The sequence below is a fragment of the Gopherus evgoodei genome, chromosome 4 (assembly GCF_007399415.2).
Source record: "Gopherus evgoodei ecotype Sinaloan lineage chromosome 4, rGopEvg1_v1.p, whole genome shotgun sequence".
In the NCBI taxonomy this organism is placed as follows: domain Eukaryota; kingdom Metazoa; phylum Chordata; order Testudines; family Testudinidae; genus Gopherus; species Gopherus evgoodei.
The window spans coordinates 150,826,923-150,843,190 of NC_044325.1; the positions used below are offsets into that span (position 1 = coordinate 150,826,923).

General features: G+C 53.0%; 1 protein-coding gene across 1 annotated transcript; it reads right to left on the reverse strand.

Moving 5' to 3' along the window:
- Nucleotides 1-2,689: 2,689 nt before the first annotated feature.
- Nucleotides 2,690-5,406, reverse strand: LOC115651058 (macrophage-expressed gene 1 protein-like). The gene has a single exon (XM_030561911.1). It carries the CDS (start codon nt 5,282-5,284, stop codon nt 3,122-3,124), a length of 2,163 nt encoding a protein of 720 aa, XP_030417771.1. The 5' UTR covers nt 5,285-5,406; the 3' UTR covers nt 2,690-3,121.
- Nucleotides 5,407-16,268: the final 10,862 nt, after the last annotated feature.

A 16,268-nucleotide genomic window follows, 5' to 3' on the forward strand; every position in this document is an offset into this window, starting at 1 on the left:
AGCACAAAAAGAAGTGACTTTTATCCAGACTATGGGGTTGGGGTTTTTTAAGCATGCATTTAACTCAAGCGCTGTGCAAACAGGTGGGAGAGAAGAGCTCTGTTAAAAATAAATTCAGCTGAGGGCTAAGAGCTGGAAATCCAAACCTGCGCCTTCCTTCCTGCTATCCTGCCCAACCAGGCACACAACTTTGATCCTGATATTTGGAAGGTAAAACACAAGCAGAAAAATAAACTTTAGTTGTTTCTTTATATGGAAAAACAGCCCTTTCAGGCCTTTAAATCTATGTCTCTAACAAAGGGTTTTCTCTAGTTTTCATCCCTTACAACATGCTACCTACATGTTTTTCTATAAAGAGGTAACACAGACCATACCACCCTGCTACTCTCTCTCACTCACTCACTCTCCTCTTACCTTTAACCACTATCCTTCTACCGTGGCTGGGTTTGCACTATGAGGTTGAACTGTTCTATGAAATATTTTGACACATGAGATGGTCTGCATCTGACTGGTTTTCGGCTTTTTGCTTTTGAAAAATGGGAAGGAATAATTTAATCTGTAACTGTGACTGGAGATATTTTAAGACTGACCCACGAAACTCGGCGCTCTGTAATTTTACAATCTCACTCACGATCTCTGCTTCTCCTAGAGGGGATCTTGGAGTGATTTGTTTTGGCCTGTAGAAGGTTTTATTATTTTTTCCTGAATGTAACAAACAGATTCAGAAAGAAATTGAACCTAAATAGCATATCATGATTTTGCTTTTTCACTCCCAAAAACGTTGCTTTGCCAATTTTTGTTAGAGACAGAGTACTTTTTTGTTTGGGGATTTGTTTCTTTTTTTGGACACACACAGTATTTTGGACTTAGCAAGAGTTGAAATGTTTAGTGTAGTTTGGGGAGATCATTGCTGTCAGCTGTTTTATACTGAGGAAATAAGACCTGGAACATACCAAATGAAACTTTTGGTGGCTTAGGGAAAGGAAGGTGGAGGAAATACAGGTGAGCGAGGTCTCATTACCTCCCCTGGACTGGAGTTCTGGGTCTGTCTTAACCCTCCATGTCCCCTGTCTCCACATGGGAGTGCAGAATATTCAGACTAGAACAGTGGTTCCTAAACTTTTCCACCCTGCACCATATTCCCAGAGGTTGCACTGCCCCAGGATCGCTGCCCTGGTGGGTGCTGGGGAAAAGACAAATATTTCTGTAGTGCAACCTCTCAAAACGCTTTACAAATACAAGGAGTGAATCTGCTTCACAGCCCTGTCCAAGTATCACCCTATGGTTAATGGGGGAAACTGAGGCATGGAGGTTGGCAGCTGAGGCTGGTGAGCAACACAGAGCTGGCACCAGAAGCAAACACCTGCTTCTCAGCACTAACCACGAGCCTGTGCTGCCTCCTGGATAGGGCTTGGAAGGACCTGTGCTGCCTGCTTGTAGCTAGGGCCTCTGTGAGGGAGGGAGAGTTCAGTGTTTTGAGTACTGGCCTGCTAAACCCAGAGTTATGAGTTCAATCCTTGAGGGGGGCCATTTAGGGATTTGAGGCAAAAATCTGTCTGGGGATTGGTCCTGCTTTGAGCAGGGGGTTGGACTAGATGACCTCCTGAGGTCCCTTACAACCCTGATATTCTCTGATTCTGTCAGACCCTCCCTTAGCAAGGGGGAGGCCCCTAATTTAAAGGGACACATCCATATGTGTGAGCATTTATTTGGTTAGCAAAAAACCATGCATGACCCAAGGAGGGGTTTGAGAGAGACAGACGCACACTCTGCTGTGTTGGGGAAGAGGTATACAGGCAGGTGTATGGTAATGTAATTAGCTTTGAGTTGTTCCTCCCACCCCTAAATTACACCAAAGCATCCATTTGTCCCTGCTTGCCCACACACATGAAAAAAACAGCCAAACATAAAAGGAAGAGAAAGAACTGAAATTAAAGCCCCGAAACTGCTTGGTTGGGTGAGCCTGGAACATTAACCCTTAGAGTGCTGCAGTCTGGCACCTTGTGCCTCAGGCTTGCTAACTTGCCCCCCCAGCAAGGCCCATGTCTCCCATCGTCCCCTGTTGCAAACTGCCCCCTGCCCATTAAGCCACCATAGCTGGTTCCCATCTGCCCCAAGCTGATGGTTCTTCTGTTACTGGCCACTTCCGCCCTACCACTCCACCCCACCATTACCTCCTCCGGTTATCAGCAAGCAGCTGAAAATCCTTCTGTTCCCCACCACCCAAAATGCAACCTCCATCACAGCCCCTAACCCCCTCCTCTCCCCAGCACTGTCCCAATCTTCCTGCAAACCACTGATAAGTAACCCTGATCCCACCCCCTCACCATCCCACAATCTCCCCCCCAGCTGCCAAATCCACTCACTTTTCCTCCATCTGGAACCTCAGCATTGCTGTAAGGGGCTGCAGGCTCAGCCCTGCCCCATGGCAGAGGCTTGTGGGCAGCTGCTGGGCAACACAGCAGCCCCAAGAGAGACGGTGAAGTTTTGAGCCGGGGTGAAGGTCTCTGGCCAGGCTCAGAATCCCCTAGAGGCTGTTCTGGGCTGGTAGGGGTGGGCAGGATCCCCACATGCACCGCTCACTGGTTTCATTATGCTATTTAGTACGTTCATCAAGGCCCAGTTCCTGGAGGCCCAAGAGTCCCCGAGATTCTCAGCTTTCCTTTTTTTAATAACATTTTTAATACCATTTAATAACAAATCCCTCAAAACATTATTTTAATCAATCTCATGATTTTTTAACCTGGGGGCTTGGCAATCCTGGGATCCATATGTACACGTGGCCCCTTCCCCTTTAAGAGGTAGATTTTCTTACTGCCAGACACCTACTTTCCTTTGTCCCCGTTGGTGGGCGGAACAGTGCCCCCCTTTGGCTACACATAGGAACTCCCTTCCAGTTGATAGGGGGTTCCTAGGGCTGTTCTAGACAGATGAGGCTTCTCTTAAAGGTGCCACTACCGTCCCCGGGTGCATCAGAGAGCTGCCTGAGCGCAACCTGCAACATTAATACATTCATGTGATTAAAAGCTACTGCTCCCCCAGCCTTGCCACGCCCCGTACCCCTCACCCAGGAGGTGTGAGCCTCACCCCAGGGAGAGTCCTTGGCCCAGTTCCCGGGCTCTCAGGCTGAGCTTGTCCCAAGAGACATTGTGGTGGATCCGTAGCTCCCTTGTTCTTCCACTAGACAGCTGGGGGACTGTACCTCCTGGTACCCCCTGTTCTTGTACCTCCAGGTGCCATAGATAGCCCCCGCGATAGCCGCTGCCAGGACAAGCGTCACGGCCACTGAGATGCCAGCCACAGCGCCCCCCGTGGGCCCCGCACTGGACTGAGCCTGGAAGAGCTGGGCCATCTCCCTCTCATCGGTGACATTGGCTGACCGCCAGTGTCCACTGCCCTGCAGCTTCACCCAGGCCTGGCTGCCCTCCCCCAGTACCAGGATGGTCTCGGACATGCTGGCATTGGGGGACGGCTGGCGAAGGAAGGGCGGGAGCTTGATGGGAGCCAGCTGCTGGGCAAAGAGGCTCCCAGCCTGAAGGCAATAGAGGATCTGGCAGCCATCACTCAGATAGGCTTTGTGCTGGCTGTACCCCTGGGGGCACTTCATGGGGTAGGCGGTGTCAGAGTCCTGGTAGAAGAAATCCTGGAGGAGCCCAGGGCTCTGTCCCTTCAGGGGCCCGGCCAAGGGGTTGCCAGCCTGGCAGCTGAAGAAGCCACCGAAGGGCAGGCCAAAGCGGGTGCCCATCTCGTAGTCGTCGCTCACGCACACCTTCAGCCCATCGAAGAGCGAGAGTGGGTAGAAGTAGGGCGGGCAGGTGTGGGCCCCGGTGAGCGGGTTCTCCTCGCCGGCGCTGTACAGCCCCCCAAAGAGGAAGCCTGAGCCCTGAGGCACAGGGCCAGTGGCGGCACACCAGTGGGCTGTGAAGCGCACGGTGGTGGAGTAGTAGCGGACGCCGCACTCCTTATGGCAGCAGGAGAAGAAGAGCCAGCAGGAGTGGCACTGCTCGTGGCACTCGGCTTGTGGCTTGCTGGCCGTGCGGTCCTCGCTGTGCAGCGGGATGGGTGTGAAGCCGGCTGGGCAGGAGAAGCCCCCCGTCAGCGGGTTCTGGGTGCGGTACGGCTGGCACATCTCCTCCCCATCCAGGCCTGACACCCCGCGACATTTCTGGAAGACACCCCCGAAGGTGAAGTTGGTGCTGGCCCCAAGGCATGAGCCGTCATCCACGTTGGCCTGGAAGTTGAAGTTGCTGGCGTCGGCCTTGACGCAACCCGGGTGAGTGTTGATGGCGTAATAAAGATGAATGGCTTTGTCCACCACAGCTGCCACCCTCTTGGCTGTGGGTGCTGGAAGCTCCGGCAGGGCCTCCGGGCTGATGAAGAAGGGCAGGGGCAGGCCGGCCTTGCCGATGGCCACCAGGTGGTTGGGGATACCTTCCTGCCACTTCTGGAGCGTGATGCCTGGGTAGAAGGGCACGCTGCCCCGGCTCTCAATGCGTGAGTCCACCGTGTTCTCCAGATAGCTCTTGGTCAGCTCGTCTTGGACCTGCGCGGCGGCGCCAATCCCCACGTTGACCTTGCCAAAGAAGGTGGCAGAGGCTGAGGCGGTGATGCTCGCCTTCTCGGCCACCTTGTCCTGCAGGAAGGTCAGTTTGACCTGGTCCTCCTGGATCAGGCTGGCTCCGGCCTCCAGCCTGGTCAGGACGTGGGTGCCATAGTTCAGGACTAGCAGCTCAGCGAGGTATGCGGCCGTCTGGCTCTGGTTGTTCTCCAGCTGGTTGCCGATGGCCAGGAGCTCGTGCCGGAAGCTGGGGTGGAGGGTGAAGGCGGGCTGGGCCTTCACCGAGTAGATGTGGTGCCGCACTTGCACCCGGGTGGTGACCGTCTGGTCGTAAACATTGTGGGTCTTGGTCTCCTGGCACCCAGAAGAGAACTTTCCATTGAGGACGCCCAGGAAGGAGACCTCGGCATTGATGGAGAGGGCAAAGGCGTCAGTGTAGGAAAGCCAGTTCTCGATCAGTTCAGCATTCACCTCCACTCTGCTCTCCCGGAGCGGCACCACCTCCACCTCATCCGGCAGCAGGTACTCGCCGTCCTCCGTGGTGCGGCACTGTGAGTAGTTGAGGCTCATCACTCGCCCCACCTCCACATTGCGCAGGTTGTCCCAGCCCCCGCCTGGCAGCACCTCCAGCACGCTGACGTTCAGGGCCCTCTTGCAAGCTTGGAAGCCGGGCTCCAAGGCGCCCGTCCCAGCTGCCATCAGCAGAGCCCAGAGCCAAGGCACCATGGCTGTGCCGTCCTGGAGCCAAGCTTCCTTCAATGGGACGCGGCCCCTGCTCTTCTTTGTACCCTCTCCCGGCTCCTCTCCCTCCCAGACGCTGGCTTGACTCTTTCCCCAGTAAGGTTCCTTTTCCAGGAAGTCTCTGATTTTTAAATGTGCACCAAAAAAAAAAAAAAAAGAGGAACTCTTAGATTGTCCAATGGCCTTCGTGGAGGCGAGGCCTCTGTGCGAGCCCTGAGCTAAGTAACCGGAGTCATCATCTGACTTACCCTCCCAACAAAAGAGGAAGAGAAACTTACCCTTGAAAAGTTCCCCAGCAAAACACAACCACCTCTGCACCCCCAACACACACACCCACACACTCCCCTGCCTGTCTGCACTCATCAACCCTGCCACAAATGCTTTCAGAAAGTTCCCCGCAGCACCATCCCCTGGAAAGCAGATGAAAATAGGCTGGTGTCAACACTTGGAATTTCCAGCCCCCATCACAGGCCAGTTGAAACCTGCCTGTGGCTGGGACGCAGAGAAAAGGGGATTCCCGGCCTGCTACAAACTCAGCCTGCCTTGGCTCTTCCTACCGAGGAATTTCCCTAGGCTGAAGAGGTCCCGTGCCAGAGCAAAACTGAAAGAGTTGCAGTGTGGAGCAGCCAGGCCTGGAGCAGGAAGACCTAGAGCTGTGGGTCTGGGAAGCAGAGGGTGGGGAGGCATCTGGCAGCCCTTTGCTGATGTCAGCTGGTGGGGAGGATGGAGTGTGGGGGGGGAAGCTTCTGTAGGGCTGCAGGAGGGAGATGGGAAAGTGGTGTGACATTGCAGCCTGAGGGCTCAGTTCTCCACTGCCTTGCTCTGACCCTCCCCACTAGGGCCGTGCCCCAGCTCTCCGCCCACCTCAAGCACAGTGCACCCTGGGCTCTGCCTGTGGAGGGGTTGAGCCCCAAAGGCTGATCCCTAAAGGGACGTGGATAACTGGCAAAATTCTACCCTTCTCCTGTGCTGAGCGTGGGTAAAAGAGGGATCCTGGGGGGCAGCCCTCTTGCTCAGTAAGGTCTCCTAGGCTGTCTAGAGTGACACACACCCTTTCCTTGCTCCCCTTTCCCCCCACCAGCTGCCTCTTTTTGGCAGACAATCAAGGCCTGGCCCGGCAGCCGTGGGCTGTGCCTTGGTGTGAAACAGCAGCTTGCTTTCCTTGCACACAGCTGCATGGGGCAGTGGGCAAGAGGCCCTGGGGCCTGGGCCAGAGAGGGAGAACACAGTGGAGATGATTGCTGGGGAGGTGGGTGCTGAGGGGCGGCAAGGCAGAAGGTGCACTTCGCAGACTGGCGCGTGAGCCTGGGCCCTAGGACCGCCATTGGCGGGGGATTTCTCTGCCTTGCTGATCTACTCCACAGCTCTGCTGGTGTCCCCAAGCCAGACCTGCAGCCCCCTGCTATCCTAGTCCTGGGCTCTCCACACACATAGCCCTAACGGTGCCCCTCAATCCTGACCCGCAGCCCCCTGCTATCCCAGCCCTCGGCTCTCCACACACAGAGCCCTAACTGTGACCCTCAATCCCAACCCACAGCCCCCTGCTGTCCCAGTCCTGGGCTCTCCACACACACAGCCCTAATCGTGCCCCTCAATCCCGACCCGCAGCCCCCTGCTATCCCTGCCCTGGGCTCTCCACACGCACAGCCCTAACCGTGCCCCTCAATCCCGACCCGCAGCCCCCTGCTATCCTAATCCTGGGCTCTCCACACACATAGCCCTAACGGTGCCCCTCAATCCTGACCCGCAGCCCCCTGTTATCCCAGCCCTCGGCTCTCCACACACAGAGCCCTAACTGTGACTCTCAATCCCAACCCACAGCCCCCTGCTGTCCCAGTCCTGGGCTCTCCACACACACAGCCCTAACCGTGCCCCTCAATCCCAACCCACAGCCCCTGCTATCCCAGCCCTCGGCTCTCCACACACAGAGCCCTAACCGTGCCCCTCAATCCCGACCCGCAGCCCCTGCTATCCCAGGCCCAGGCTCCCTGCCCACAGCTCTAACAATGCCTCAGATGGGGCCCATGCCCCAATCAGGCCAGGGCTGGCTTAATGAGGGCCCAGCTGGCCCTTATAAGAGGGCTGGGGGCAGAAGCACAGAGAGACTCTCTCTAACTTTGAGAGGGAGGGATCTGGCTGCAGGGAGCTGAGAGAAGGTACCTGGAGTGGAGCAGGGCTAGAGGAAGGCCATAGAAACTGAGGAGCTCTGGCCTGGAACCCCACTGCCCCCCAGACCGTGGCCTAGTGGAAGGCTAATTAGGTACTGGGGTTGCAGGGGGCAGCCCAAGGCTAGGCTGAGGCAGCAGGTCCAAATCCATCTTGCCTGTGATGAGTGACTTTCACACTGCAGCCTACCCTAGTGAGCAGGGGCTAGATGGTGACTGGCAGTAGCCCATGACTGAGGTGAGGTGGGGGTGGGGGTAAAGGGTTGGGGGTTCCTCTGGGTGGGAAGACCCTGAGACTGGGGAGGGGGGTTATTGCTAGGGCCAGCAGCCCAAAGACAAGGGGCACCGGGTTCTATGAGGGACATGGGGGCCAGTGGCAGTGGAACACTGGCCTGCAGAGGGCGCTCCAGAGGCTGGAAACCCTAATTCCCTGAGATGACCAGCAGGAGGCACTGCAGGGGTGAGTCCTGCACCCTCACAGTCCTGCTTCCTAGCTCTGACACCACAGAGCCTTGCCTGTGTTCGCTGTTCCCATTCCCTACCCTTAGCAAAACATGATTCTCATCCTCCTCCACACACACACGCTTCCTGATTAACTGCAGACTATATAGCACAATGTGAGTTCTGCTTAGCAATACCTTAACCAATCATTTTTATTGAAGTTTAACTAACAAATCCTAACATTATAACATGATTATCTAAACAACTATATCCATCTTAATTGGTTTACACCCAACAAAATTAATTATACAGCAGACAAAAACAATCACAGAACCAGGCAGAGATTATACAGACAAACTGCAGAGAAATGGAGACTACAGTGATAGAACAAAGAAATGAGGATTTCACACCCCAGCTATTGGTGACTTCTTGCCAGACAGGATGCCATCAGAGTACTTTTTCTTTAAATCTTCTAGGCTCTTCCCTTTCTCTGGAGGCGATAACAAATCACCTTTCTAACAGCCCCAGATTGCTTTATTTCAGTGTGACTAGTTTTGAAATGTGAGGATGTAACCATATGTTTCCCAGTTTATGGCTGCCCCTGCTGCTTAGCCAATGGCCCTAGCTTAAGCACAGGGCCTCAGACTGTCACAGAGAGAAAAGGCCCTTACAAGGCAGATAATGATTTTGATTCTCTTTCTGTACCCCTATAACTAGCTAAGTGATAAGAATACACCTACATTCTTAAAGTCTAGGCCTTTACAGGCAGGCCTGAATATCTATATCCTAACATGGTAGCGTAGCCTTGTTTTTACACTTTGTCAATGCTTGTCTGGCTCCTGCTGCCAGGAGAGTCTTACTGGCTGGAACTGAAAAAAGTTGAGGAAAGATGGAGTGCGAGGGGGGAAAGTCCTTCTGAGAGCTTCGGGACAGCAACATCCTCTGCAGGCTAAGTGGCTGTGTGGATAAGATGTGACCCAGCTGTGATACAAGAGTTGTCCAAACTCTGAGGAGTAACTATGGTGTGTCTGAGCCACATCACTGCACCTGACCCTGCTCAGCTTTCGTTAAAAGACATTTGAAGGCGAAAGGGGGTTTAACTGGAGATTTGTGTGTGCTCATGTATAGGTGTGAAGGGGAGGGGAGTGTCTAAAATGAAGCTTCCAACAGAAAATTAAAACTCAGGACCAGATCCTCAGCTGGTGTAAATCAACATCGTTCCACTGCAGCTCAGCTGCAATGAATCCAACAGACTTCACTGACTGACACCAGTTGGGATCTGGCCCATTGACTCCAAAGAGGCTATGGCTGATTCGCACAGCCTGGGGATCTTTTATAAATGTGCAATTGCTTCTCCAGAACAACAGTTTTGTTTTAGGGTGGCAGATGAAAGTCTTTTCACTGTCCCAGTGCAGCAAGAGCCTGAATGTGGCCTGGGGTCAGTTGGGGTGGGAAGGTCGCATCGTTAACTCAGATCTGCTCTGAGGCCTCCCCCAGAGGAAATTTACCTCCCTCCCTCCTGTCTGGTGGCCTCACTCATTGTCTCCAGCAGAGCCCCTGACCTTCTTGCTACATCTCAAGGGCTTCCCACGGCCCGCTGAACAACCAGGCTATTGTCTGTGATGCAGCTGGATGAAAACAATTTCACTCCCACTTGCGTGTGTGAATTGCCAGTCTGCAAAGAGGTTAGTCCCCAGAGCAGGGAGCACATCAGCCCGCCACCCACCATGGCTTTTCTGCACAGTCTAGATCATAGACCTCTCACCTTCAGTGAGGATGGATGGAGTGGAGAAGGTTGTTGAGGAGCTCCCCAGAAACCACTTGTGCAGCTGTGAAAGGTGCTTCCTGCGTTGGCTGCTGCTGTTGTCAGCTGGTGTGTGTGTGTGTACTCACTCCGTACGCTGTACCAACCCTGCAGAGAGCTGGTTTAATGGTCCTCGGCAGCACTACCCAGAAAGACTACAGACTGTTAGGTGGCGAAGGCACTTGGCCAAGTTTATGGCTGATGAAGCGCCGTATTAGTGCCCAATAGACTCTACATATATGCCCAGGAAAATGGTCTCAGCTCAGTCAGCAGCGGGACTGTCTGCTGCTCCCTAAGCTAGACAAAGGTGCCCCTCCTATGATTTCTCTTTTTTATACATTGAGACAAACAAATTACATATTACACTCCTGGCATGTTACCAACACTAGCCAGTGCCTAGAACTCCTTGGGAGTGCCTGTGTTTTAGCAACGCTCACCGTGCCTTTGCCAAGTTCATGTGCCGGACAGCGAACTTGTAAGCAAGCCTCTGCTGGATGACAGGGCCTGGCTTTTGCTGACTTTGGTTCAGATCTCAGGGCTTGCATCAGGCCTGGTGCTCCAGGCTTTTTCTCTACTATAGCTGGAGGGTGTGGGATTTCCTGGGAGGCCCTGATGTGGCACCCCCCTCCCCCCATCCCTTGTGGACCAAAGAGACTTGGAACCTGTGTTATTGGGGACTGTGCCTTTAAGGATTGAGCTTTGCAGACAGAAAACCTGGGCAGGGTGCTGGGAAGCTTTTGTTACACAGCCGGCTGGAACAGGACACAGCAGGAAGCAGAGCTCTGGCAAGCCCCTTAAGCACTGAGGCCCAGATCCTCAAAGGTATTTAGGTGCCTAACTCCCATTGATTTCAGCAGGAGTTAGGGGCCTAAATTCCTTTGAGGATCTGCACCTAAGTGTTCACTGAACACCACAGAACTGGCCCCTTCCTAGGGTCTCCCAGCACCCATTGCTCCTGGCCCCCCCCTCTGGTTCTCCCAGCAGTGGGCAGGGCCAGGTTATTTAGTCCAGGTTCCCAGTCCCTTTGCAGTGGAGGTTGAGTTGTTACCTTTCCTGATCTGACATTTTCCCCTTTCCCAGGATGGGGGCGGGGTCTCGGCATACCTATCAGAGCCCAGGGGAACATCCTAACCCCACTTTTCACCCCCTAGGCTGCTCCCCATCTTTGTCAGAGCTCCAGGGGGTGTCCTGTCCCTATGCACAAATCCCACTGCTCCCAAGAGCTTCTCCATCTCAGCGGGAGCCTATGTCCAGGTTTCACCCTGCTCCCCAAATCACTGTGTTTGTTATCATAGGGTCTCTTGTGAATGCTGGGGTTGCATGTACGAGCTTGAGAAGGTCACTTGCTTGTTCTTGGGCTGTACACGCTGGTGTCTGTCATCAGATGTAACCGGTGTGGTGCTCTGCTCTGTTCAGTGATGATAAAGTGTGTGTTCCCTCTGTGCGCTGCCTCAGTTCTGCACAGATCGCTGACATAGCAGACCCCAAGAGAACCCCCAATGACCACAGACTCCAGTAAGGTACCTTATTGTCAAACGAAGCACAGCAATAGTTTCCAGCAGCCTCTACAGGACATACTACGAATACGTGGCCCCTGACAACGGACCGGCTCAGTCAGTGGCGGAATTCTCCACTGCCCCCTAGGCCAGACAAAGACAACCCTTCATGGGTGCACTTTTATACATGGTGTGACAGACCCAGGCCAGTGGGGTACAGGAGTCTGGTCCTATTGGCATCCAGCGGAGGTGGGCGGGCGTACAGGAGTCTGGTAGAGGGCAAATATACTAGTCACTGGCTGAGTAGTTTTCTGTTCTCTGAGTGACCAGAGCAGGGGCTGCGCTAGAGTAATCAGGAACCTGCTAGAACCAATGAAGGCAGCGAGGCTGATTAGATCACCTGCAGCCAATCAAGGCAGGGTAATCAGGACACCTGGGTTTAAAAAGGAGCTCACTCCAGTCAGGGAGGGGGGAGCTAGAGGAGAGGAAGTGTGTGTGAGGAGCTGGGAGCAAGAGGTGCAAGGAGCTGCGAGTGAGAGGCTGTGCTGCTGGAGGACTAAGGAGTACAAGCGTTATCAGACACCAGGAGGAAGGTCCTGTGGTGAGGATAAAGAAGGTGCTTGGAGGAGGCCATGGGGAAGTAGCCCAGAGAGTTGTAGCTGTCATGCAGCTGGTACAGGAGGCACTATAGACAGCTGCAATCCACAGGGCCCTGAGCTGGAACCCGGAGTAGAGGGCGGGCCCGGGTTCCTCCCAAACCTCCCAACTCCTGATCAGACACAGGAGGAGTTGACCCAGACTGTGGGGAAGATCACTGAGGTGAGCAAATCTGCCAGATAAGTGCAGGACCCACCAAGGTAGAGGAGGAACTTTGTCACAATGGGTACAAACAAGTTACACCTCACTCCCGATGTATAAAGGTGCAACCCTTCTACGTATTGGGTGCTGCCTCTCACCTTGTACATGTTGGTTCAAACGAAACAACTGTATCCAGCTCCACAGCTCCTATTACCCTCCTTCCCCAGTCTTTAGAATGGGTTGGCCTGTTCCTTGTTGTCTATGTGGAATGCGTTATACTGGAATGTTCTGGTCCCATCCTGGCCCATGGTTATACTACTAGTGCTTAGTACCTTTTAGGTGTGTGTATATTTGCAACATCAGCCTGTTCCTTGCCAGCTTCTGTGAGCAGGGCCTGCCTCTGGCTCACAGCTGAACTTTACTTTATGTTAGCAAAGTCTTGACCCTTACTTTAGTTCAGGCCTTAGGCATCATACCAGACCTCTGATACAAGGGTTTATGTTTCAGGGCCTCATCTTACCACAACTGGTATGTTATTGCTGGGTTTTTCTTGAGCACTGGGGCTGCAGACATTGGTTTGTTAGTCCAGGTTCATCTAGATAGGAGTACTGGGGCCCTGCAGGCTGATATGTTATTGTAGGGTCTCTCTTTAGAGGTGGGGCTGGTTTGTTTTTTGTTGGACGTCTCTCTTTAGCACTGGGATTATAAACACTGATTTGTTACTGTAGGGTCTCTCTCTTTGGCACTGGGGCTCTCAACACTGAGAGGTGGAGGGGGTTGTGTGTAGAGTTGCTGGAGCCAATTATTTTAGACCAGAGAGCATTGAAACATCTGTTTTGACAGAGGGATCCGATCACAGAGGCAGAATCACAGCCAGTGAGCAGATCTGGGGACCTAGGGTAGGTCACACAGACTGAGCCACCCATCCTTAACTCTGTGCCTGAGGGGAGCTCTATGGGCTGGTTCTGGATCTGTGCAGCCTGCTTACAAGTAGTCATCTCTCTCCGTCAGCGGGATCACCAGGCTGCAATTTTCCCAGCCCCCCTTCTCCTTCCTGCTTTACTGCCCCTCATTTAGTGGGGAATTGGTCCTGCTTTGAGCAGGGGGTGGACTAGATGCAGCACTGTTGTAACCACAAGGCAAACTAGGCGGCTGCCAAGATTTGGGGGTGCCAAAAAGCAGTGCCCCCCAATTTTTTTTACACTAGTACTCCTGGTGGGGGGATGGGCCACTCGCAGCCACATTAGCACCTATCTCTGCAGGCCTCCTCTGCAACCACAGGCTCCGCCACCTCCATCCACTGCACCCCACATCACTGCCTTCCTGCGTGCCCCCTGCCAGCCTGGAGCCGCAGCCTCCTCCCCGGGCTGCTGCATCTCTCCCTAGCCTGCTCCCTCCGGCTCTGTCAGTCCCGGCCCCTCTGCCGCAGCAGTGGCTGCTACTCAAGGGTCGTCGGCTGCAGATGGGAGCTGGTTTTATCAGCCCACCTGCAGTTGGCCCTATTGACAGCAGTGCAGCAGCGGGAGGCGGGGCGGGGGGGGGGGAAAGGAAAAGGAGACCGTGGCCACCAGTCCACCTGCGGGAATGGATCATGGCTGTAAAAGTGTAACCATCCTCAGCACATGCCACCTTCCAAGGCTTCATCCCGAACCATCCCTGCAGCCCGGTGGAGCAGGTAGATAGAGCCCCATTTTTGGGGGAAACTGAGGCACACAACAGGGATGTGACTTGCCCAAGGTCATCCGGGGAATCATTGTTGGAGTCCTGCTTTGAACACAGGAGATTGAGGGTCCTAGTTTGGTGCTGGCTCAGATCATTAGACAAGAGGCCTTCAAGCCCTGAGCTCTGCAGCTGCCCACATAGGGTGACCAGACAGCAAATGTGAACAATCGGGACAGGGGGTGGGGGCTAATAGAAGCCTATATAAGAAAAAGACCCAAAAAATCAGGACTGTCTCTATAAAATCGAGACATCTGGTCACCATATGCCCACACAAGGTATTAATCTGGGATTCATGGGGAGCACAGTGCAAGTTTTCAGTGAAGAAAAATGTCCCTTCCAACCCTGATATTCTATGAGATAGACCTCAGGAGGTCATCTAGTCCAACCCCCTGCTCAAAGCAGGAGCAATCCCCAATTAAATCATCCCGGACAGGGCTTTGTCAAGCCTGACCTTAAAAACCTCTAAGGAAGGAGATTCTACCAGCTCCCTAGGTAACCCATTCCAGTGCTTCACCATCCTCCTAGTGAAAAAGTTTTTCCTAATATCCAACCTAAACCTCCCCCTCTGCAACTTGAGACCATTACTCCTTGTTCTGTCATCTGCTACCACTGAGAACAGTCTAGATCCGTCCTCTTTGGAACCCCCCTTTCAGGTAGTTGAAAGCAGCTATCAAATCCCCCCTCATTCTTCTCTTCCGCAGACTAAACAATCCCAGTTCCCTCAGCCTCTCCTCATAAGTCATGTGCTCCAGCCCTCTAATCATTTTTGTTGCCCTCCGCTGGACTCTTTCCAGTTTTTCCACATCCTTCTTGTAGTGTAGAGCCCAAAACTGGACACAGTACTCCAGATGAGGCCTTACCAATGTTGAATAGAGGGGAATGATCACATCTCTCGATCTGCTGGCAATGCCTCTACTTATACAGCCCAAAATGCTGTTAGCCTTCTTGGCAACAAGGGCATACTGTTGACTCATATGCAGCTTCTCGTCCACTGTAACCCCTAGGTCCTTTTCTGCAGAACTCCTGCCTAGCCACTCAGTCCCTAGTCTGTAAGAATGAATGGGATTCTTCCGTCCTAAGTGCAGGACTCTGCACTTGTCCTTGTTGAACCTCATCAGGTTTCTTTTGGCCCAGTCCTCTAATTTGTCTAGGTCCCTCTGTATTCTATCCCTACCCTCCAGCGTATCTACCACTCCTCCCAGTTTAGCGTCATCTGCAAACTTGCTGAGAGTGCAGTCCACACCATCCTCCAGATCATGAATGAAGATATTGAACAAAACTGGCCCCAGGAAAGACCCTTGGGGCACTCCACTTGAAACCGGCTGCCAACTAGACATCAAGCCATTGATCACTACCAGCTAAGCTCAACAATCTAGCCAGCTTTCTATCCATCTTATAGTCCATTCATCCAGCCCATACTTCTTTAACTTGCTGGCAAGAATATTATGGGAGACCATATCAAAAGCTTTGCTAAAGTCAAGGAATAACACATCCACTGCTTTCCCCTCATCCACAGACCCAGTTGTCTCCTCATAGAAGGCAGTTAGGTTAGTCAGGCATGACTTGCCCTTGGTGAATCCATGCTGATTGTTCCTGATCACTTTCCTCTCCTCTAAGTGCTTCAGAATGGATTCCTTCAGGACTTGCTCTGTGATTTTTCCAGGGACTGAGGTGAGGCTGACTGGCTTGTAGTTCCCCAGATCCTCCTCCTTCCCTTTTTTAAAGCCCTTATGGCTACAAGGAAAATCTTCCAAAGGTGATAGGTGTCTAGCTGCCACAGTTCCGTCTGCCTGAGTCTGCAGCCAGCCCGGGACAACAGCTCTAGGAAATGCGTCAGTAACTGTTAAATCTATTTAAGATGCCATTTTCATGTAACATGGGTGACCAGAAATTTTTGTTCTCCCAGTAACTTTACTAGGTAGAAGCAGCAAAGAATCCTGTGGCACCTTATAGACTAACAGACGTTTTGGAGTATGAACTTTCGTGGGTGACATGCATCTGATGAAGTGGATATTCACCCACGAAAGCTCATGCTCCAAAACGTCTGTTAGTCTATAAGGTGCCACAGGATTCTTTGCTGCTTTTACAGATCCAGACTAACACATCTACCCCTCTGATACTTTACTAGATAGAAGTTTAGTGATCATATTAGAGCTATATCCTCCCCACTCCCAGCATTGGGCCAACTGTCCTTCATCATTCTCCGGATTGCTTGTATTGTTATTGATGGGAGATCTGCTGTGGACTGAGGGGTGTTTATGGACCTGCCTTTGCAGGCTCAGTCCTGTCCCAGCATTCAGAATAAATTGCCCTGAGTTTCAGAAGTACTGAGAACCCTGGAGTTCTCACAGACATTGGGGGAGCCGCAGATGCTCAGCATCTCTGAAAATCTGGCCCAGAATGACGCTGGGTCAGAGCTCTCTGAGTAAGGGGCTTCAACGGTGATTGGCGTGTGGCAGAGTAAAGAAATCAGGGTGGTCGTGATGGAGGCTGAACTCTGTCCTCATCTCACACCTGTGGGAAAGACAGGCCTTCAGACACGC